The 25598-nt window shown below is 36.7% G+C and overlaps 1 protein-coding gene across 1 annotated transcript in view; it reads left to right on the top strand.

Annotated features, from left to right (window-relative positions):
- Positions 1-25045, top strand: part of LOC115424106 (liprin-alpha-3-like) — a 26287-nt gene extending 1242 nt beyond the window's left edge. The window contains exons 2-13 of the mRNA XM_030141209.1: positions 34-188; positions 350-449; positions 1696-1777; positions 2363-2563; positions 10731-10796; positions 11313-11336; positions 12931-13106; positions 14287-14384; positions 15753-15935; positions 20421-20482; positions 20579-20741; positions 24984-25045. Coding sequence (XP_029997069.1) covers positions 34-188; positions 350-449; positions 1696-1777; positions 2363-2563; positions 10731-10796; positions 11313-11336; positions 12931-13106; positions 14287-14384; positions 15753-15935; positions 20421-20482; positions 20579-20741; positions 24984-25045 — 1372 coding nt within the window. The remainder of the gene's footprint in view (positions 1-33; positions 189-349; positions 450-1695; positions 1778-2362; positions 2564-10730; positions 10797-11312; positions 11337-12930; positions 13107-14286; positions 14385-15752; positions 15936-20420; positions 20483-20578; positions 20742-24983) is intronic.
- The last annotated feature ends 553 nt before the right edge of the window (positions 25046-25598 follow it).

The following is a 25598-nucleotide window of genomic DNA, read 5'->3' as shown; positions in this document are numbered from 1 at the left end:
GCATAGGCTGAGTGATTCCCTCGTCCCCTCCAGTCTTTCAGCAGATGGCAGCAGCTCCAACAGCAGCCAAGATTCACTGCACAAGGCCAGTAAGAAGAAAAGCATCAAGTCTTCCATTGGCCGCCTTTTTGGGAAGAAGGAGAAAGGAAGGATGGGCCAGCCTGGACGGGACGGATCCGCATCCCTCGGTGAGCAGATTGGGAAAATTGAGCGACAAATGCTGACTGTATATCCACACAGTCAGTATTTTCATTTAAATGTGTCTGAGCTGCCAAGGATGAGAAGTTCAAGATACAACCTCATCAATATGTCATATATGTGACCTTTAACCTCCCCGTGTCTCTCTCAGCTTCTACACCCTCTGAAGATCTGGCCTCTGGAGACCCCATGGGGATGAACAAGACCGGGACTCTGGGTCCTGCAGATAAAGACCGCCGCAGCAAGAAGAAGTGAGTCCAGGAATGATTTCAGACTTACTCCTGTTTGGATTTTGGATCCGATTACTTTGGTATCATTCACATGACTGTTTATTAACCCCTTTAAACACCAAAGTCGCACCATTACAAGTAACATAAATAAAACAGACCATAGCTATAGAAGGAGCTGCCAAATCTTGTTACCAGTGTGCCCCTTCAGTCCTAACACCATTTCAGGGCATGTTTCTATTCAAAGTGAAGAAGAAAAGTGAGTTTAAAGGTGTGGTCCTGAGCTGGTTTTGTAAGTAAGGAAGGTTTATTTACACTAGCCGAACCGTGTTAAAAACTAGTGTAATAGACTAGTGTAATAAGCAACGTGCAACAAACACACAGCACTTTAGCCCTTTTTTTTTTTCCCTTGCACTTTAGGCGTCTTTATATGTTCTGTGTTGTGGTTCTCAAATACAGTCCATGTCCGTTTGATGTGACAGACTAACTGTCGTTGTTGTAATGTGTCCATGTGATGATGTTTTTTATCTTGTCTTGTGAAGTAATGATATGTGGCACTGTGCCCAAGATGAATTTCCCTCAGGGGACAATAAAGTTTATTTTACTTTACTTTTACTTTACTTTACTACCTCTGCCAAGGAGGTTCTGTTTTTGTCAGCGTTGGTTTGTTTGTCTGTCTGTTTGTCTGTCTGTGTGCAAGATAAGTCAAAAAGTTATGGACAGATTTGGATGAAAATTTCAGGAAATGTTGATACTGGCACAAAGAACAAATGATTAAATTTGGTGGTGATCAGCGGTGGGGGTGGGCGGGCCCATGGGGGGGCCCACTGATCGGCCTTGGCGGAGGTCTGCGCTCTCCAGATGCTTCTAGTTTAGTTTTAGTTTGGATAGATAAGGACAGATGTGGCTACTCTGCTGCTTGGATGAAAAGCTACTGAATTAAATCAAATTTATTTATATAGCACCAAATAACAAAAATCCTAACATGACACTTTACATATAGAGCTGGTCCAAACCAGACTCTAAGCCAGTTTACAGAAACCCAACAGAATCCTCCAGGAGCAAACACTAGTGACTGGTGACAGTGGAAGGAAAAATGTCCTTTTAACAGCAGAAACCTCAAAACCTTAAGTATGAAGTAGGGATGTAAAAACCGGGGGGGGTTTTGACCCCTGCCACCCCCCCGCCAACAAATCGCACCGATGTAACATGTTACCATTTGATCATATGACACTAATTAAACCCCTGTAACTCTTCCTCCTCTTACCAGGCATGAGCTACTGGAAGAAGCATGTCGCCAAGGACTTCCCTTTGCATCTTGGGATGGACCTACTGTTGTGTCTTGGTTGGAGGTACTGTCAGGTTTCGAAACGTTTTAGACAGTAAAACATACCCAGATAGCAAAGAGATACTGGGAGGGATCTGGAACAGAATCGCACCCCGACTCGGCCCGAAACCGTTTGGCAGATCCGTCCCGGCGTCCAAACGCACATCGGGCCAAAACAGGTACTGCTCCGCGAAACAGATCTTCTACAGAAACGGTCCAGCTCTGGCCCAGCTCTGTTCAATCACATCTAGAATATACACAAGTATCATGTTGGCCCAGATTTGTATTACGACTCTGGTCCAGATTCATATTACGATTCTGGTCCAGATCAGCATTACAACTTTGAAAACCAGTCTTGGTTGTGAGATGGGAGACTGTTTTGGGCCGAATCCGTAAGCCAGCACAACTCTGGAACTGCTAGAGAGAGCTGAAAGACAGATCAGATGCAGATTTGGTCCAAAGTCAGAAAACGGATGTAAGCTATAAACGGATGTAAAGGCTTTAATGCGGGTCCGGCCCAAAGGTAACTGCTATCTGGGTAGGATGTAACTGAGCCATAAAACATGAGGTTTCACTCCTCTTATTCCTTGTGTGCTCTGCTTCCTCTCAGCTGTGGGTGGGAATGCCGGCGTGGTACGTGGCAGCTTGTCGGGCCAACGTGAAGAGTGGTGCGATTATGGCCAACCTGTCTGACACGGAGATCCAGAGGGAGATCGGCATCAGTAACCCGCTGCATCGCCTCAAACTGCGGCTGGCCATTCAGGAGATGGTGTCCCTCACCAGCCCCTCTGCCCCCGCCAGCACCCGCTCTGTGAGACCCCCCACATCAGCCACACACACATTTAAGATTCACAAAAGGAGGCGTTAGAACTGCAAATATGAGCATACAGTTAAAATGTCCTTTTAGCTTTAAAGGGGTCATTTTTCTAAACCCAGTGTGAAGTGTATTGACCTAGATCGGTGTCAAACATGCGGCCCAGGGGCCAAATCTGGCCCGCCAAAGGTTCCATTCCGGCCCGCGGGATCGAAGTGCATAAATGAACCTGAACAGTCCAGGTTGTCCAAATCCTTTTGGTTCAGGTTCCACATACAGACCAGTGTGATCTACAGTCAAAAGAACAACACAATAAACCATAAATAATGACGACAAATTTTCTTTGTGAAAAATTAGTGAAAGTGAAAAAAATAACATTACACTGTGAAAATATTTACGTTTACAAAACTATTCTTTCACAATAAATTGCAAATAAATACGTCAATTAAAACACAGATGAACAACCTGAAATGTGCAGTTTGAACAATATTCTGCCTGTTCCTAAATGTTTGGTGCATTTATGGATCCACTGGGATTTGGAGTTGTGTTCATAATAATAATAACAGATGGAATATTGTAGAAATTGTTCAAATTTTAGTTCCAAACTCCAAAATTTTAACAATTTCTGCCTGTTCCCAAATGTTTATGGAACACTGTGTGTAATGTACATGTAGAAATAATAAGTCGAGGCAGAATATTGTTAAAATTGCACTAATTTTTCAAATGAAATTTCTGTTTTTTCAGATTATTCATATCTTTTTTGTAAAATGTAAATATTTTCATAATTTAATTGGGGGGTTTTTTGTACTAAAACAAAAAGAAAAACTTGGATTTGTCATTATTTATAGGTTATCAAGTCATTATTTTACTGGTCTGGCCCGTTTGAGATCCAATTGGACTAAATATGGAACTGAACCAAAATGAGTTTGACAGGCCTGACCTAGATAGAGCATATGTTGAAAAATAATCATCATAACTTAAACCGTTTTTTCCACTAACTATTTAAAGCCCCTTCTTATATAATGTTAAAGGGCTCATATTTGTCTAAACCCACTTTTCTTCGTCTTTGGTTCATTTATTTGTGTATTTGGACCCTAATAGTTCAAAAACTTTGATTTTGGACCCTCCAGGTGTTGCAGCAAAGCTATGTTTATATTCATTTCGGCAACAATCAAGTGGATTTCTATAACCCGTTTTAATTCCTTCTTAATTTGTTACGTTTTATAACTAGTTACATCATGACATTTGCACATATAAGGTCAAGACTTCCAACGAATATTTCTCCAAGTACGCCATAATTGTTTATCAGCAGCAACGGTTGTAGTAAAAACTGAAAATATGTCCAAATTTCGAGCCGATTACCTAAAATGTTCAGTTGTTGGTTGTATTAACAAACACAAGTGGCTGAACGGGACAGAAAACACGGGCAACAACCTGGAGGGGGCGGGGCCTGAAGTGGCACATGTGCATTTAACCCTTTCATGCATGAATTATGAGAACCTTAATCAAGATTTTTTTTTTTTTCCTGTTTTTATTCCTCTGTAGGCATGAAAAAACAACAATGTGATTGAGTTTGTTCTATGAACCTATTTTTCATAGTTACAAAGTCATATGTTTAATTTTAGAAGCAAACAAACATGTATTTACTGATATACTGTATGAAAACTATGAGATGAAAACATTTTTAATGCTGCTAATTGGATGTTTTCTCACATTTTAACAATACCTGCATGGAGGTACTATGCAAAAAAAAAAAAAAAAAACATTTTGAAAAAAACAAAACTGTTAATTACAGTTTTATAACAATTAAGAATTTCATTTTTTTTTTTTTTACAGGCAAACATGTTACTGTAGATCAGGTTTATCTGGAACAGAAAATTTACAGTAATGGCATGAATTATGGGATGATGCATAAGTGTCCACTGTGTTGGCTGATAGGGAACTAAAACAACGAAATCCATAAATATATAAGAGAACACGTAAGGATTAAACCAGGGGTGTCAAACTCATTTTAGTTTAGGGGCCACATTCAGCCCAAATTGATCTCAGGTGGGCCGGACCACTAAAATAATAGCATAATAACCTGTAAATAATGACGACTCCAAATTTTTCTCTTTGTTTTAGTGCAATCAAAATTAAATTATAAAAATATGTACATTTGCAAACTATCCAAACAAAAATGATGTGAACTACCTGAAAAAAAACTGAAATTTCTTGAGAAAATAAGTGCAATTTTAACTATATTACATCTCAAATTACCATTTATACATGCATATTACAGATTGGATCTATAAAGGCACAAAATATTTAATAACAGGAAGAATAATTAATATTAAAATTTCACCTTCGCATTTTACTGTTAAAGGATAGGTTGTAAATGTTAATGTTTTCATCATTTACTGTAAGTTTTTACACTAAAACAAAGAGAAAAATTTGGAGATCCTTACTTATTTATAGATGTAATATAATATTATTTTTCACATTAAACTAAGAAAATTTGGAGTCATTACACTGGGTTACAAAAAAATTTTTGCAAGTTGTCTAGGTTTTTTCAACTGAATTAGGACCATTTTGCACCGCTAAATCCAAAAATGACATCTGTTTTTCTCAATAGGTCAGGTTTTTTTGCTAACTTGATTTTGAAAAATTTGATCTTCTCACAAAATATAATAATTAATACCAAAATAAGATTGGTAAGCACACTTTATGAAACTTGTGACTTGATTCCTGTTAGGTACAATGGTGTATTCAGCGCAGATGTAGCAGAATACGTCAGGCTTATTTTTGCAAGATCTTCTAGTCGAAGCCATTTCATTCACCTGTAATATTAAAAAAAACATTAATCATAAATTGGTAAAAGTAAAATCTTCAGAACTCGTTTATTGCAAGAAATATGAAAGAATTTTGTATCATATGATGTGAAAATGCCCATAAATGTAAGTAAAAATGTTAAAAAGCCAATATGTAGCATAGTTCAGAAAGTTGACCTGATTGAGCAAAATGAATGTGATTTTTGGATTCAGCACCAAAATGATCCTAAATCAGCTCAAAAAACTTCAACAATAAATTTGTTGTTGACCAGGGTTATTTATCGGTTATTATGCTATTATTTTATTTGAGATCACATTGGTCCGTATGTGGAACCTGAACAAAAACAACTATGACATCCTTGATTGTTAATATCTTAAGTGTAATTTTTGCTGATTCATCCCACGGGCCGGATCGGACCCTTTGGCGGGCCGCATTTGGCCCCCGGGCCGCATGTTTGACACCCCTGGGTTAAAGGGTCGGCACTCAAAACGACCTTTCTCGTGTCAGAAATAGGGTTGAAGATGGACCTGTGGAGTTGAATTAATGACAAATTCAGACCCAAGCAGAACATTTACAGTTTATGTAGACCCCAGGGAAGTGTTTTAAAATGCATAATTCTATTTAAAAACACTAAATATCACTCCTTTAAAGTGAAGATATAAAAACACTTCATTCCTTGTCAGTTTAGAGACTTTTAGACCATTTGTTTTGCTGAGGACACACAACACTGCTTTTCTATTACCAGTATTAAGTACTTGACCAGATGTTAGTGATTTAAAGATTAGTTGAAACATTAATGACCTCCATCGGGGATTTTTAAGGAAACAAGTAACAGGACACAAAATAAATGTAATTAAGGATATGTGATATCATACCAGGATAAAACACAGATGGTATTGAATCAGTATTAAGATGGAAACAATGACAGAATGTGAAAAACTAAGGGTTTAATTTGACAGATTTCACACGGATGCAGGAAATGGGGAAAAAACTGCATCGGATAAATGGCAAAATAAATGTATAGTATGTGCACATTATCCAAAGGAAAATGGTAATAAAGTGTATGGATGCTGATAAAACTCAGGCCTCTTTGCCAGCACATGTAACTTCCCAAATTCCCAAAATCTCATTTTTTTGCCTTCTCACAAAGCAAAGATAAACCAGATGTTGTAAAATGCAGTTAAACTATTGCACGCACATGCGGCTCATTTCTGCGTCTGCTTTTCTTTTCTCCCATACCAAGAAAGATAAAGTGACGAATGACCAAAAGCCATCTTTTTACGACTGTCGATTTTGAGTCTTGAAAAATGAACTAAGGCTAAGTTTTACTCTGCCTGTGCTCTCCCTATTCTTTTTATTAGTGTCCTATTTATTTTACAACAGTGATCTTATCCATGAGGCTGTTGTTAAAGGAACAGTCACACAACTTGCACATTTGTCAGTTTGCAGCATTCATTCAATGCTTAATATTTAAAACTGAATACACCAAGAGTATATTTAACCCTTTCATGCATGAATTATGAGAACTTTAGTCAAGATTTTTTCTTGGATGTTTTTATTCCTCCTTGGCATGAAAAAACAATCCGATCAAGTTTTTTTTTTTTTTTTTTTTCATGGATTTACAAAAATTTCCACTCAGGTATACCATGCATTTTATTTGTGAAGCAAAGAAACATGTATTTAAAACCAAATATTAGAAAGTGATACAAAAACGATGAAATAAAAACATTTTTAATGCAGCTAATCTGATGTTTTCTCACATTTTAACATATTCTAATGCTAGTTATTACTCACTTCATGGACATTATATGAAAAAAAACAAAACACCCCTGCTAATTACAGTCTAACAATTAACAATGTATTTACACTCAAACATGTTACTGTAGATCAGGTTTATAAAGAGCAAGCAGCAAAGTTACAGTAGTGGTATGAATTGCAGTGTATGGGATGGCGCCAGTGTCTCTCCAGGTGTTTGTACAGGGTGACACAAAAAAATGGGAACTTTTTAACAATCCAATAAAACCAAGAGTGATGGAAGAAAAATATTTTATTCATAGTAATTGAAACCTTAAAACATGCCATTTAAGAAACAATGATGGAATTTTCATTTTTTAAAAATTCCTTCCTGTAGATGGCGTCCTCCTGTATGAATGCATTCTTGAAATCTGCTGTTGAGATTCCTCATTGACCGCTGCAACATCTCAGCTGGGATACTGGGAATTTCATCCTGAATTCTCTGTTTTAACTCATCCAGAGTTCTTGGTCGAGTCGTGTACACTTTACTCTTGAGATAGCCCCACAAGAAAAAATCACAAACGGACAAATCTGGCGATCTAGGGGGCCAGGGAACGTTACCGAATCTTGAGATCACACGGTTACTGAACAATTCTGGCACAGCCGCCAATGGTTACTAAAATGGGGGTGTGTTTACTTGCTCAAGGTCACTGTCTCACAGTGCTGCCCTTGCTCATGTCTGCCAATACGCACTTCAAAAATTTTTTGGGTCACCTACTATTACTGAAAGGTGACCTGTGTATACTGTGTATGTGAACTAATGCTAGGTAATGTGTGGGTAATGCCTTAATTTCGTAAATGTTTCTAATTTTATGAATGAACTTTACATCTTACCCAGGGACAACAGTTGAAAAATAGCTTTTTTGCTAATACTGGCACATTTAAAGAAATGTTAATCAATGTGTGCTGTCCCTACCAAATAAACATATAAATAAAATAGTAAATAAATAAGCACCCACTGTGTTGGCTGATTATGCAACTAAAACAACAATACCTGTGAATATCCAAGAAGAACAGCTGTAGAATAACTGTCCACTGGAGAGACCACTATGCATGAAAGGGTTAATATGTTTAATTAAATTGTGAAATATAGATCACACTGGGTTACAAAAAATGTTTTTGCAAGTTGTCTAGGTTTTTTCAACTGAATTAGGACCATTTTGCACCGCTAAATCCAAAAATGACATCTGTTTTTCCTCAATGAGGTCAGGTTTTTTTGCTCATTTGATTTTGAAAAATTTGATCTTCTCACAATCTGCGCCCAAACTTTATCTTGGTCACCAAGTTTAATACCAAAATAAGATTGGTAAGCACACTTTATGAAACTTGTGACTTGATTCCTGTTAAGTACAATGGTGTATTCACCGCAGATGGAGCAGAATACGTCAGGCTTATTTTTGCAAGATCTTCTAGTCGAAGCCATTTCATTCATTCATTCATTTTCTGAACCCACTTTATCCTCACTAGGGTCACGGGGGTCGCTTGGAGCCTATCCCAGCTACATAGGGGCGAAGGCGGGGTACACCCTGGACAAGTCGCCAGTTCATCACAGGCTGAACATATAGCGACAAACAATCACTCTCACATTCACACCTATGGGCAATTTAGATTAACCGATTAACCTATTAGTGCATGTTTTTGGATTGTGGGAGGAAGCCGGAGTACCCGGAGAGAACCCACGCAGACACGGGGAGAACATGCAAACTCCACACAGAAAGGTCCCACCCCCCATCGACTGGTGTTGGAATCAAACCCAGGACCTTCTTGCTGTGAGGCACGAGTGCTAACCACTGCACCACCGTGTCGCCCGCCATTTCATTAATATTACAGGCCATTTCATTCACCTGTATAAAAAAAACATTAATCATAAATTGGCAAAAGTCAAATCTTCAGAACTCATTTATTGCAAGAAATATGAAAGAATTTGGTATCATATGATGTGAAAATGTCCATAAATGTAAGCAAAAATGTTAAAAAGCCAATATGTAGCATAGTGCAGAAAGTTGACCTGATTCAGCAAAATTTATGTGATTTTTGGATTCAGCACACCAAAATTATCCTAAATCAGCTCAAAAAACCGAAACAAAATTTGTTGTTGACCAGTGTTATATTAAATATTCCCCATGTTGCTTAGATCCAGAGAATTCTGTCATTTATTCAGTGTAATATTCTTTCATCTATTTGCCTGTCAGTGAATTCATAGCATAATTAGTGTTACTTGTACTCAGTTGTGTAGTGGTCCCTGGAAAAGTGGGTATACTCTCAATGTGTCACTCACTTGAAAGTCATTTATTCTGCCTTTCTCGTTTGCATTTCCAATAATCACGCATTTTTCAACGAGACGTGCAGTGACCTGTCAATCAACTGGGGTGGCACTGGCACCTGAAGTGTCCAGTCAGGTTCCAGAGATCGCCAGCGCTAAATTAGCAATATTTTCTTCAGCATGACCCGCCCTACTGTGCCTCTGATTGGCTCATCAGTCCTCATGCCTAAAGTTAAACCATCGAATCAGTGACGGCACCGAGTACTAGCCAATCAGAGGCAGAGTAGGGCGGGTCATGACTTCACCATTCTAGGGGCAAAAATGAGCAATTTGGCTCAAATACGACTGAATGGTGCGCATCAGGGGGATTTAGAAGCGGGTCTACGCAATGCTGACGGAAAAATATGTAGGTGTACTCCGTATACCCATATACCCTGAACTACACCACTGCTTGTGGGTGATTCAAGGAATGATTAAAATATAGTGAGTAAAACTTTCACACATAAAAGTGTCAGTAAACATGATTTCTACCCGCATCAAATCTGATTTTGAACAACAATGATGGTCAAAAGTGTGTCACTAGGACAAAAGGACTCTCCTAGTGATTAGTGCTGTCCTGTCTTAGTGGCTGATGGCAAATACCATTCAAGAGTTCTTTCAATTAAGAGAGCGTCACTGTAATTTAAGAGGTCTTTATATTTTTGAATGTATGAAAGTGAAGGCAAATGTGAAGTCCACGTGGGTTTGGGTTGTGGGTGTGAAACTATGGAATGGACTTGATGAATTTAAGTGGTTCACGTCTCTGACAATGTTTAAAACATGCCTTCAGTATAAGATCATTCAGGAAAATTAAATGGAGATGGTAGATGTGTTTTGGTTGTTTTTGATTCTTTTGTTATAATACGAATCCTTGATGATGTACACATTTAATTTAATGTAAGCGGTGTGTCAGGTGAGAAAGATAGGCAAAAAATAAGCTTTTGCTTCTGGCCTACTCTTTTTTTTTTTTTTTTTTATTGTGGTTGTTGTACTGTGTGCGGTGATTACTGTACAAACTAAAAATAAATCATATATTCAAAATAGGCTTAAAATAATTCTAATTGGAATTACTGGCTTTGAGGGGAAATCATAGCTAAAAAAAACAAAACACAAAAAAAAAAGATCCCTCTTATATTTTTACCCTCCTTGTTGTTTCTTTATTACTTTGAAAGTCACAGTTGGTTAATTTGCAGGCGATGCAATATGTGGTGTTTATTTTCTCATGGCTTCACTTTTCTCTTGTTCACACGATCACAGTCGACCAGTAACGTGTGGATGACCCACGCAGAGATGGAGTCCCTGAACGCAGCCACCAAGCCTCCGGTTAGTGCCTCCGCCGTCGTGTCCTGTCTCTGTCCCTCTTTTATGTCTTTCATGATTATTTTATCCAGTTTTGAATTATGTTCAGCGTCTCGTCTGGTCTGAATCATGTTGACACGTCTCTCCTCCCCCTCTTTTTTTACTCTCTCTTTTTCTCTCTAATTTTGATTTACCTCTCCGTTCTCTCTCTCTGTGTGTCTTTAAATGTCTCTCTGTCGTTGTGGGCCCAGGCCATAGTGTTGAGCATCTTCTTCTCTCCCTCTGGTTTCAGTGTGAACTGCTTCCGACTAATTACCCGTTCACTAACACACTGTTCCTCCCTTTGTCCTTTTCCTGTTGCTGCTGCTGCTTCTCTCCTTCCTCTGCTTCTCCTCCATCATCTATCCATCCATCCATCTATCCATCCACCTTGCTCTTGACCCCGCTGCCCTTTCCCTCACCTTCACCATCACTCTCTCTGGCGCTGTCTCTCTTTCTTTCTCTCTATCTGCCTCTTCTCTTCTCTGGGCATCTCAGGAGCTGAAAGAGTTCAGCTGGGATCAGGTAAGGATCATCTGCACCTTTTGAAAAAGTCCGATATAGAATAGAATACAATACAATACAATACAATACAATAGAGAAGTGAAAAAAGACTATAAAAATATCATATAAAATGCTGAAAAATATTGGCAATATACAAAACTACAAAGATAAATTATTAAATATCCAAATAATGCTGAAATATGCAAAAACTAACTATACTACAGATGAGAAATATGTACAACATATAAGGATATATACAGGTAATAAATACATTCAAAGGTTTTATCAATAAAACTGAAGAAAATGTGACTTTTTCGGGAAAATATATCATTAACAGTTGTCTGCAGCCACTGTCATTTGTCAAATTGCATGGGTTTAATTCCAAAAGCGTCATATCTGAAGACAATGTAAAGCTGAGAAACATTCAATTTACCGGAATTACATCAATGAACTGATAGGATTAGAGGTTAAAAAGTTATAAACATTCTGGAGTTTTAGGTTTAAAGAATAGAATAGAATAGAATAGAATAGAATAGAATAGAATAGAATAGAATAGAATAGAATAGAATAGAATAGAATGCAGTACAACACAATAGAATAGAGAAGTGAAAAAAGACTATAAAATATCACATAAAATGCTGAAAAATATTGGCAATATACAAAACTACAAAGATAAATTATTAAATATCCAAATAATGCTGAAATATGCAAAAACTAACTATACTACAGATGAGAAATATGTACAACATATAAGGATATATACAGGTAATAAATACATTCAAAGGTTTTTATAAATAAAACTGAAGAAAATTTGACTTTTTCGGGAAAATATATCATTAACAGTTGTCTTCAGCCACTGTCATTTGTCAAATTGCATGGGTTTAATTCCAAAAATGTTCAAAAGTGTCATATCTGAAGACAATGTAAAGCTGAGAAACCTCATTTTACCTGAATTACGTCAATGAATAGATTACGGTTAAAAAGTTAGAAACATTCTGGACTTTTAGGTTTAAAGATAGAATAGAATAGAATAGAATAGATAGAATAGAATAGAATAGAATAGAATAGAATAGAATAAAAACCTTTATCGTCACTCTGTGTATAATGAAATTAGGAGTGCTACTCCAGTCAGTGCAACAATATTAACAAAACACCAGTACTACAGAGATAAGAACAGAGAGCATATAAAATTACAAATTAAAAATAAGATAAGAAAATAGAGTAGAAATTTTAAAATGTTATAAAGTAACATGTATGTATGACAGTATGTATCTATGTACAATATATATATTTTTTTGGAAATGGCACAAGCTTCCTGATTGCTACTAACTGACTTCTTTGCACAACATAATGTAGAAATGAAAATTCAAGGAAGAAAAAAATGATAATACACACAAAAGAGAAAAGAGTCATGTTCAAAAAGGAGTGAGAAGAAGCCTAGCTTATTAGCTGTCACCCTTTTGATATTACCAGTATGTAGAATGCCACCATGTTGTGAATTTGTCAATAAGTGGATCTCTAGTGGTAAACCAGAATGAGTCATGAGCTGCTGACTTGTACCAGATATGAAGCTGAGCATGAATCAGTGTTGATCATCTGTGGTCGTCCCCTTCAGATACTGGCCTACGGCGATATGAATCATGAGTGGGTGGGTAACGACTGGCTGCCCAGCCTGGGTCTGCCACAGTATCGCAGTTATTTCATGGAGTCCCTGGTGGATGCCCGCATGTTGGACCACCTGACCAAGAAGGAGCTCCGAGGACAGCTGAAGATGGTGGACAGCTTCCACAGGTAGAGCTGCATGCCCACTCTTGTGTCTTTTGCAACCAAATATCCTCTCATGTCACTTTGCTTCCTCGTTTCCTTCCATTGACTCAAGGCCACAGGTGTCAAACATGCGTCCCGGGGCCAAATCTGGCCCCCCAAAGGTTCCATTCTGGCCCTGTAGGATGAAAGTGCATAAATGAACCTGAACAGTCCAGGTTGTCCAAATCCTTTTGGTTCAGGTTCCACATACAGACCAATGTGATCTACAGTCAAAATAAATACAATAACCCATAAATAATGACGACAAGTTTTCTTTGTGAAAAATTATGTGGAAAAAATTGAAGCGAAAAAAATCACATTACACTGTGAAAATATTTACATTTACAAAACTATTCTTTCACAATAAAATGCCAATAAATACATTAATAAAAGCAAAGATGAACAACCTGAAATGTGCAGTTTGAACAATATTCTGCCTGTTCCAAATGTTTGGTGCATTTATGGATCCACTGGGATCTGGAGTTGTGTAAATAATAACAGATGGAATATTGTAGAAACTGTTTAAATTTTAGTTCCAAACTCCAAAATTTGAACAATATTCTGCCTGTTCCCAAATGTTATGGAACACTGTGTGTAAATGTACATGTAGAAGTAATAAGTCGAGGCAGAATATTGTTAAAATTGCACTAATTTTTCAAATAAAATTTCTGTTTTTTCAGCTTATTCACATCTTTTTGTAGAATGTAAATATTTTCATAATTTAATTGTTTTTTTGTTTTTTTTGCACTAAAACAAGAAGAAAAACTTGGATTTGTCATTATTTATAGGTTATTAAGTCATTATTTTACTGGTTCTGGCCCACTTGAGATTAAATTGGGACTAAATATGGAACTGAACCAAAATGAGTTTGACAGCCCTGCTCTAGGTCTGTGTGTGTGTGTGTGTGTGTGTGTGTGTGTGTGTGTGTGTGTGTGTGTGTGTGTGTGTGTGACATGGGAAATTCAGAGGTGTTAAAGGAAATGTCGGCCGCTCAGGTGTGTGTCTCCAGGCCCTTTTTAAGTTCTCTTTTAAAAGACTGGAAGGGTCAGAGTGGTGGGTTTGTGGTAGATTATGTTAATGCTCTGTGAGTACAGGTGAGAGTTAAAACACGCCCTCAGTTAACCTACGTCAATCGCTCACCCTCCGGCTCTTTGACCTCTCCCAGGGTCAGCTTGCATTACGGCATCATGTGCCTGAAGCGTCTGAATTACGATCGCAAAGAGCTGGAACGGAGGAGAGAGGAGAGCGTCCACCAGAACAAAGGTGAGCACTCTTTCTTTAACATTATCTACATGTAGGGCTGTGGATCGGCAAGAATCTGGGGATACGATACAAATCACAATACTAGGATCACGTTACGATATATCACGATATATCATGATACTGTGAAAAAGGCAGTTTTTTTTTCATTGGTTTGGTTTCTTTTTTTAATGATTATTTCTTTGAAGAATTGAATTACAGCAGAAATCTGCACAAATACTAAATACATTTTTATTTGATCCCAACAGGATCTAATGCTATATCACAAAATGTTCCTGTGTTCAAACTGAAATTCTGTTTTTTTTACAGAAATTACAGTTTAAGATCCTGTTCAAATGTTCATATTCTATTTGTTCAGAACTAACATCAGAACATTATTTTAGTTCAATCCCAACAAAGGAACTCCCATCTGCCTCTCAGACAGTAAAAAGTGCTTTTAGGATGCTTCAAATAACCATTATTTAACAAAACAGTGTTAAATTATAATAAATAAGATATAAACAATAAAGAAAAACAAAAAAACTAAAATAAACCTCCATAATATCTGCATTTGAATAAATACCTAAAAATATCGATATAGTACTTCTTAATATCGATACAGTATTGGGAAATGAAATATCGCGATATATTGCAGAACCAGTCTTTTCTAACAGCCCTAGTCTTGACTGTGTTTTATTATTTGTCTATTTTAGCTTTATTATAACTTACTTAGAACATTTCTCCCTTTTGAGGCACACCACTATACCATCAAAGTTTGGCTTCAGGAATTAAAATAAACTGAAACTGACTCTGGTTCAGACAAATAAAAACCCTCTTAAACATGATTCTCTTAAACCAAACAAAGATTTCCTCTGGGTTTCGATGTCTCCCACATCGCCCGAGGATGATTTAGACCACCCTCGCTTCTCTCCCCCCTTTCTTACAGAGAACAGATTATAAGCCACAACTTTCTTGTGTAATTACGCTGGTTAATGATTACATAAATGTCAACATGTTCAGCCGTTAGTTCTCCCTCCACTGAGCTGTGGGATACATATGTTCTACATTTACAGTCCCAGTTCATCTTGGCTGTTCTCCCTGCGCAAGAATTTCCTAAGTGAGGAAATGTGTGAGTTTTGTGCTTGTTTGATGATGGGCTGACCTGTGCGGTCCATGTGAGACAATAAATCAGTTTACAAGGAATTTCACTGATTACGCATGAAACTTAACATAACTCTTTCCGAAGGATATTAATAATGCTGAACAGGTCTGTGTGTTCATCAAGCTTGAATTTAAAGAAATGACCAGAATACTAAGTTGCTGCAGAGATCCTGCAGATGGATGCCCCCCCCACCCCCCCCTCACCCTTCACCTTCTCCTTCTTTTTCCCAGATGTGATGGTGTGGTCGAATGAGCGTGTAATGTGCTGGGTGCAAACTATTGGCCTGAAGGAGTACGCTGACAACCTCCGTGAGAGCGGCGTCCATGGGGCTCTGCTGGCTTTAGACGACACCTTCGACTACACTGACCTGGCCCTGCTCCTGCAGATTCCCAATCAGAACACACAGGTACTGGGTGCTGGTGCACGTCTTGAAAATCTTCAAAAGTATGGGATTTTGAAATGCTGTTTTCCAGACCTTGAAAAGTCTGAAATTTTGTGAGAAAGTTTTAATAAAGTATGGAAAAAAGTGTCTCTCATAGTCAAATGTTAAAGTATGGTCAAAGCACATAATCTTGTAAGATAAGAAATACATGAGGAGAGTAGATAAAAAACTTGATACGATTCTTCTAACCCAGTGTTTTTCAACCTTGGGGTCGGGACCCCACGTGGGGTCGCCTGGAATTCAAATGGGGTCGCCTGAAATTTCTAGTAATTGATAAAAAAAAAAGAAAGAAAGAAAACTTACTAATAAAACATATGTTGACAGAGACAATCCCAATCCATAACAGACATGACAAACTGTGAGTGTGAAACTGCAGCACTGTGGCTCTGTTTATCTGTCAAATGTTCACTGTGGTCAGTTTCAGATGCTGCAGCTCTTTCATAATTCATAGTTTCAGTTCTTGTTTGTTCAGTATTAATTGTCCTCCTTGTAAATCACAGCTGGACTGACTGGATAGATCCTGACCAAGGAAAATCACATTCTCACTTTGTGCAGTAATCTACACCTGGACTGCCTCTGTCCACAATAATAGACATTATATGGACTAAAAGTCCGCTAAAATTAATGTCTAATTGCAACATAGTATAGCAAACTATTACATGATCAAAAACAAGTTAATTTTAGCAAAAAAAAAGTCTTTGGTTTTGAATGTTTGGGGTCGCCAGAAATTTGTGATGTTAAAATGGGTCACGAGCCAAAACCACTGTTCTAACCGGTCGGTATTGGAATGATTCTAGGGAAACTTGTTTGTGTGATATCCATGCACTTTTGCAGTTTTCATATGTTTTGAAAACATTTCTGTCAGTTAAACATAATTTACTGCCAATTATGCATTCATTCATCCATGCATTTATTAAAATGAACTTTTCTACTACACACAACAGGCACAATCTCAACCAAAAAAGTAGGAACACAAGTATAAAAGTACAGAAAATCAAGGTCTTAGGGGAAAAAATAACAGTTTTGTAAAAGTCTGGAATTTTTATTTGGATAGAGTAAGCACCCTGCAGGTAGCTCCACTTGGAAAGACACTCCTACAGCCAGTTGTTCACTGTTTTAGCTGTTTTTGTGTTTTTATCAATCAGTCAAATTTCATTTAAATATCATCACATCCTAACAAAAGTTATCTCAAGACACTTTACACTCAAAGCTGGTCTAAACCAGACTCTTAACTCTTTATAGGGCACTCATTGAAATACTCTGAAATTCAAAATGTCACCCTTAGTCTAACTGGACATCATCAAATGGGGTCACCTGAAATGTCTAGTAATTGATAAAAATGTAAAAAAAAAAAAATATATATATGGTGAGTTGACAGAGACAATCCCAATCCATAACAGACATGACAAACTGAAGCTGAAACTGCAGCACTGTGGTTCTGTCTATCTGTTAAATGTTCATTGTGGTCAGTTTCAGATGCTGCAGCTCTTTCATAATTCATAGTTTCAGTTCTTGTTTGTTCAGTATTAATTGTCCTCCTTGTAAATCACAGCTGGACTGACTGGACAGATCCTGACCAAGGAAAATCACATTCTCCCTTTGTGCAGTAATCTACACCTGGATTTACTGCCTCTGTCCACATAATAATAGACATTATATAGACTAAATGTCCTCTAAAATTAACGTTTATTTACAACATAGTATAGCAAACTATTACATGATCAAAAACAAATTAATTTTAGCAAAAAAATGTATCTGTTTTGAATGTCTGGGGTCGCCAGAAATTTGTGATGTTAAAATGGGTCGGGAGACAAAAAAGGTTGGAACCGCTGCAGTAGAATAAGCTAAAATTGTCCTGTATATAAATCATTCTAACTCAAATACCAGACTGAAGAGGGAGGACTTAGGTTTACATTTAAAGATTTTCACACCTCCAGCTGCTCTCGGATAGACCATTCCAGAGACTCAAAGGAAAATGTAAAGACTGTCTCCCCAAAGGTTTTAGTCCTGAACTTTGGAGCGGACTGGTGCCGGTGTGAGGACTGTAAAATACATGTTATGTGTTCTCGTCCTCTGATCTTTGTAAATACTCACACCACAAAGTTCCGAATCAGCTTTAACTGATTAGAATATTTTTTGGTTAGACCACAGAGCAGAGCTTTAAGTCGATGTTACTCGCTCCATATAAAAACATGCATTACTAATGGACTAATGAGCAGGTTTTAAAGGCTAATTTTAGACTGAAGCTACTCCAGATCACCTTGTTATTGAACTATTTTCCTTCCAGAACCAAAGTATTACATAACCTGTTTTTTGTTTTTTTTGTTTTTTAAACGTTAGGTATAAAAAACTGACTGAAACTGTCAAAATTCATATATGATACTAGTGGAAGCTGATTAAGCATCCACAAAAACAGAAGAGAAAATATTCACTATATTCATTAATAACTACTTAAAAGCCTAAAAACTAGATAAAACTAACTTGTAAAACTCTTTGAGCCTCACTATTGTGTACATAAATCCCAAAGTTACACAGTTAGGAGGCTAATTCACATTTCAATAAGTGGCTTTAATAACATTTCAGTGTTTTATTCATTCTGTAAGTATCATCATAAGCTTTAATGATTTTAACAAGAAACATTTAAAATAGAGCCACTATTAAATGGTCAACACAGTGTCATTTGTTAATACACCAGTCAAGTTGTATTTATTTAAAAAAATTCTAGAAATATTTTAGGTATTATAAGTGAAGAAAAGCATTAAAAGCAACACGTTTCATTTAACACTAACCCTTGTATTTTACGTTTTTCATTGACAGTAAGGTGTTTTTCTATATTTGATTTATAATGTACATCTTCATAAAAGCTCAGCATAAATTCAAAGGTTTTTATGAATAAAACTGAGGAAAATTAGGCTTTTTCAGGAAAATGCATCATTAACAAGTGTCTTAAGTGTCTTAAACCACTGTCTGCATGGGTTTTATAGAATAGAATAGAATAGAATAGAATAGAATAGAATAGAATAGAATAGAATAGAATAGAATAGAAAAGTGCAAAAGATTGTATCAAAATATCACATAAAATGCTGAAAATATTTGTAATATACAAAACCATAAAGATAAAACATTAAATATACAAATACTGCTAAAATATGCAAAAACTAACTAACTACAGATAAGAAATATGTACAACATATAAGGATATATACAGGTTATTAATAAATTCAATGGTTTTTATAAATAAAACTGAAGAAAACTGGTCTTTCTCAGGAAAATACATCCTCAACAATTGTCTTCAAACACTGTCATTTGTCAAACTGCATGGGTTTTGTTGTTGCTGAAGATACCAGTGTTTCCACATTCACTACAGAGCCGCTGAACGTCCAAAAGTGTCATATCTGAAGACAACGTAGAGCTGAGAAACTTCATTTTCCTGAGAAAGACCAAGAGTGTGCAAAACAGTCATCAGAGCTAAGGGTGGCTACTTTGAAGAAACTGGAATATAAGAGATGTTTTCAGTTATTTCACACTTTTTTGTTAAGTACATAATTCCACATGTGTTCATTCATAGTTTTGATGCCTTCAGTGAGAATCTACAATGTAAATAGTCATGAAAATAAAGAAAATGCAAAGAATGAGAAGGTGTGTCCAAACTTTTGGCCTGTTATGATATATATATATATATATATATATATATATATATATATATATATATATATATATATATATATATATATAGATATATGTATATATATATAGAGAGAAGAGTACAAAAAAAAAAGTAAACATTTACCAATGTACCATTTTAAATTAGTAAATGAATGTGTTGGTAGAGTTGGTAGAGCGGCTCGTCCAATAACCAAAGGGTTGATGGTTCCAATCCTGGCTCTGACTGTCCATATGTCCAAGTGTCCATGGAAGACACTGAACCCTAAACGGTCCCAGTTGGACATGGTGGATTGGAAAGAGCTGTGGACACCATGAAGGAGGAGATAATGAGCTAAAGAAGTGCAGAACATTTACCAGTTAAATCTACGGTTTAACATCTTAAATCTACATGTTACTCCTTAATATGTTTACAGTTGGATGTGTTTTTTTACAGTATTGTTCTGGAAACCACAGCTGCCAGTTTTTTTCCATAAAACAACAAGGATTTTTTTTTTTTTACAGTGTACAAATACTGCTGAAATGTGCAAAGCTAACTACTATACGATAAAACAACACATAAGGATATGTACAGTAAAAAAGGGACATTTCAAGGTAAATTAAAAGACCAGATTGCATGGGTTGTGATTATTGCACTGAAGCAGGCTGGGGGTCATGGCATTGTCCCAGGTCTGATGTACGTTTGTTTAATCAGAGCTATCGACGCCAGCGTTGCAGCCTCATCCTGAAAAATGGGCCATGTTCAGTCCAAACTCATCTGTGAGCTCTGCATCTCTTCTCTCCTCCAGGCCAGGCAGCCTGGAGCAAGAGTACAACTCCCTCATCTCCATGGGAACCGAGAGACGGCCTGATGAGGTCAGCATGCCGATCAGTTTGAGGAAAACAAAAATAGAGGTTTGACTGTGTTGATCTTTTTACCTTCACACTCTACTCCGTCTGCGTGTCTGCCAGGATGGAACTAAGACGTTCACCCGCTCACCCTCCTGGAGGAAGATGTTTAGGGAGAAGGACCTACGGGGCGTGACCTCTGACTCCGCCGAGACCCTGCCTGCTAACTTCCGTGCCTCAGCCATCTCCACGCCCTCCGTTACCCTGAGAAAGGTTCAGAGTGATGGTGAGTACGACCCTGACCTCTGACACTTTGCTCTCATGTTCAAAGGGATGTTCCAGTTTAGCGACGACGACGTGGGAAAGCCAGATACTTTACCGAGGATCACTCACAGTGTTGGAAAATAACTGCATTACATATTTAGAATGACATATTTTGTTTCTATATTTCACACACATTTGGTTATATAATGTAAATTAGGGATGTAACGATTACCGGTATTATGATAAACGGCGATAAAATTGCCGACAGTTAGCATTACCGTTTAAATTCTAATTCTCATGATAACTGTGTTTGATTACTGCACTTCAGGGGAAAAAACCCTATGTAAAAACATGCTTTTATGTCAAATATTTTGAGTAGTTTTAATTATTGCAATTTTAATTTTCTATACCTATATTTGGAACCAATATTCACTTTTAAAGTCTTTGAAAAGGTTCGTTAGCATCTGTGTGTATTTATACAATAAATTATGTACATTTTTCAAATCGGATTTATATTTTTTTGTGTGTTTTCTGTCCTTTTGTGTTTTTATAGTAGGTTAAAGTGAAAAAATAATAGACAGATGATATAGATGAAGTTGTGCTGAAAAAAACAGATCCAAACATGGGTATAGTAAACATTTGTGTTTCTATAGTATATAAAGGCAAAATCAAAAGGACTGAAAAACAGACAAAATAGACTCAGACACTAAGGGTTAATATTGGAAGGTTTCTGACACAGAAGGGACATTGTACCAATTATCTTAATTTTTTTATTTATTTTTTAAAATACAACTTGGTTAAATTCTTTCAGTGTGTTATGAGTACTTTCTGAAAATTTTGAGCACCAATTTCAACAATACCGCGATATAATGAATAACCGTGATAATTTTGGTCACAATAACCGTGATATGACATTTTCATATCGTTACATCCTAACGTAAACACTGTCGAAGGAGTTTTTTTTCAATTTGGTATCGGCTGATTTTGTCATTGTTCTAGCTTAAAGTCTAAGGACAGTAGTGAGTATTTAAACAATTAAATATGTTTATTTATTAAGTTATTTGATGATAAGATGGGGGTTGGGATTAAATCAGTTTTTCTTCTTCCATACTTTTCGAGTGTAATGAATGATTTTGGAATTTGAATTTTGCATATATTCTGTAAATGTTCGAAATAAACCAATTAATAATAATAATCATATAATAATAATAATAATAATAATAATAATAAGCATTCCTGTTAAATACAATAGAAATAGATTTATTTATTTATTATTTGTAATGTTTATTTGATAAGTGACAATGCAAATTACATAGTATAACTGTCTGCTTGTTACAAACAAGCTATAGTAACTGGTGATTCACATATTAGATATCGATTATAGCTATTGCTAGTTTCTATTTCCAGTCCTTAGTCAGGCTTTTAGCAGAGAAAAAAAGAAAGAATGGATGAGAATGGTCAATTGCTATGTGAATAATATGTGAACCATGGAAAATACCAATCAAAAGAGATTAAAAACAAAAAAGAATATAAAACATGGGTAACTGTGGATAATTACAGTTAGAATTTAAGCAGCTAACATTCTTGAAGTCAATAGATTACTCAAAGGGATCTCTAAATCGCTATATTTATTCCCCATAAACCCCTAATGAAAAAAAAACAAAAACACACATGTATCTGCTCCATAGTAGGTTAAATTCATGCAGTACGATCTACCTGTAATCTAGCACATACACATTCAGAGTTACCATCACGTTTAATGAGCTAAAGTTACATATTGCTTTTGTGTTCCAGCTTTTTCACACCATTTCATGACGTTAAAACTGCGGTAAAAACTTAAGCCTTTTCTGGTGTCATTTCATTTGAGGAGGATTAGATAAAGGGCAGGAAATGCAGAGAGGAAGAAAATCATCTGAATTCCTTCATGTTTAAATTTCATCTTTGCAGTGGTCTCTCTCTAGTTTGGATTCTCTGGAAAGTTAAAGGTCAGTTCCTTATTCCTTTTATAAACTCTGTGTTTCCACATACACAGAACTAGAACTTCGATCATTGACGTGTTCATCTGCATTCCCAGCTTCACTTTTATTCACACTTTCCCCAGTTTTGACAATATTTAACTAATCCAAACTATGCTCACTTTGTGTGATTAATAGCTGTTTATATTACACATTAATCACTATGTATCCATTGGCAGATTTTTTTGCTTGAAATAAGCAAAAAAAATCTTGAATTCAGCAAAAAAAAAAATCTGCCAAAGGAACAAGTGAAAATTATCTGGTAAGATTTCTTGAAATAAGATTTTCTAGATCCATTGTCTCAAAATCAGTTCATATATCTCACTGAAAGTTACTCTTTAGGTGATTATGTCTTATTTTAAGTGTGAGGAGACATTTTGACAAGAAATGAGGAAAAGACACTTGGTAAGATTTAATTTTTTCCAGCGCAATGTGGTGGCGCACCATCTACCTGGAAAATAATGGTTGGTTGAAGCTCATTCAGTTGTGGTGACAACACATTCAGTCCAACGTTTGCAGTAATGATCTCTAGTTGAAGAAAAATGGACCAACGATTCAACTGCACATGATCCACAATGTGATTAAAAACTTTGATAACCACTGAGTACACTGAAGTAATCTGATTAACATAACTCATCAAATACTTTCATAAGAAATGTTTTAAATTGTAAGGAGACTTTGTGGACACCCTGTATTGGATATATTTATATTACCTAGACTGAATATTGGAACAGTTTACCACTCAACATAAGAGACTCACAGTCATACGCTTCCTTCAAATCACAATTTAACCCTTTCATGCACAGTGGTCACTACAGTGGACAGCTATTCTATAATGTAATTTAACCTGAACTTCTATAACAGTATAACTTCTAAAACATTTTTTGTAACCCAGTGTGATGAATGAAATGAATGAATGCATTTAAAACCAGTCTTAAGTCATGAAATTTTATTTACAGCTGCAGTTGTTGTAGATGTTCATTAACATGCACTATCCCGAATTAAATTAATTAATTATTAATTAATGAAAAGTAACCCTTGCAACAATGACTAGAGCAGGGGTGTCCAACCCTGGTCCTGGAGAACCACTGTCCTGCATGTTTTAGATGTATCCCTCTTCCAACCAAGATTATTATTGTTAACGAAAACTAACAAAATGACGAAAACTAGGATTGTAAAAACATTTTCGTTAACTGAAATAAAATAAAAACTAGACTTAAAAGAAAAAAATGATAACGAACTGAACACTGTATTATGTGCTTACAAAACTAACGAAAACGTAATAAAAATGATGGATAAATTCCCTTCATTTTCGTCTTTGTCAATGTCAGATTGATACGAAAGCGATTTATTTCGCTCGAGCCATTTTAGCTGGAGGCACCATACAGTACGTCCTCTGGTCCCCACTCTAACTGGAAACATGGAGACTAAAGTGGGAGAAAGCAGCAGAGTCCTGTGTGGGATTTGTGTGAATATGACAGCTAAGAAGATGAAAGATACGACAAAACTAAAATTAATACTTTAGAAAAAAAATTAAAACTAATAAAACTAGCAAACCTGCTCTAAAAAACAAATTAAAAACTAAGTGAATTAGAGAAAAAAAAGTCCAAAACTAAATAAAACTAAACTAGGATGAAAAATCCTAAACTATTACAACTTTGCTTTCCAACACACCTGATTCAAATGCTAAGCCTATCATCAAACTCTGCAGAAGCCTGATAATGACCGTCAGGTGTGCTGGAAGAGGGAACCATCTAAAACATGCAGGATAGTGGCCTCTGCAGGACCAGGTTGGACACCCCTGGACTAGAGCACGACGGAATAAGGGCAAAAGGTCTACTGAGGTCGCGCTGCAGGATCCAGGTGCAACCCTTATGCAGATGTCATGATAAATGAGGCGTGTGTTTGCAATCTTAACTTCTTGGAAATGAGCCTTGAACAGAGACATTTGTTTTCATCCAGCATACAGTAAATGTTATATAACACACTGCAAATGCAAAACCACAGTCACAGACCATGCACGTAGCAGCTGGTTGTTTTCATGCTACTCTGCCATTAGTTTGCAGTGGAATTTTCTGTTTCCTTTCAGTAAAGGCACTGGCAATAACAAGGAACAGACCGCTTCAAAGCACAGAGGAAGACTATATCCCAAATTCCCACTTCTTAATAGAGTGCTTGTGGAAGGTCAGTGTTGTTTGCAGAATCCGATAATGACCTGGTCTGTGTCTGTTTCCTTGTGTCTGACACAGCCAACTCTGGTGCCCGGGGTGAATCTGCCTCAGTGGAGGACGTACTCCTGTTGAGGGGCTGAGGTGAGGAACTGTCCGTTAATTAACCCCTGTCTGCTAGTGTTTCATCCATGTGGGTTCAATCTGTGCGTTAAGACAAAACTGTTTTTCTTTACCCTTCTGAGATCGCTTGCACATGTGCCGAGCAGATTCCCCCGTGTCGTGTTTTATGTGTTTGTTGTAGTGGATTAGTTGTAGCCTGGGATTTGAGTAGTTCCCCTAAGTCTTTAAGTGGTGGGTTTTGGTTGGTGGGGATTTAGGCAGAGTTGAATTAAGGCCGTGGAAGAGCAGTGACATGGGAATAATACTGTTTCTCCCTTCAGGGCGCTGACTGGATTGGGACTAGAGGACCCTCTCAGCTCATCCACGGAGAAAAAAAAGCCATGAATATAACCATTAACTTCAAAATAAATCTATCGGTCTGACCATTCTGCAATAACAGAAGCAGAGCGCGAAAGGAAGAATGGGAAAATGAGTGAAGAATGTATGAATGTATTTTCCGACTAGACTTTGGAGAGTTGAATGAGATCAGCTGTTTTCTCTCTCTGTTTCTCTCTTCCTGTCATTCTGTCTTTC

This window comes from Sphaeramia orbicularis, chromosome 8, assembly GCF_902148855.1.
Source record: "Sphaeramia orbicularis chromosome 8, fSphaOr1.1, whole genome shotgun sequence".
Taxonomy (NCBI): Eukaryota; Metazoa; Chordata; class Actinopteri; order Kurtiformes; family Apogonidae; genus Sphaeramia; species Sphaeramia orbicularis.
This window is presented reverse-complemented; position numbering and strand designations above follow the sequence as displayed.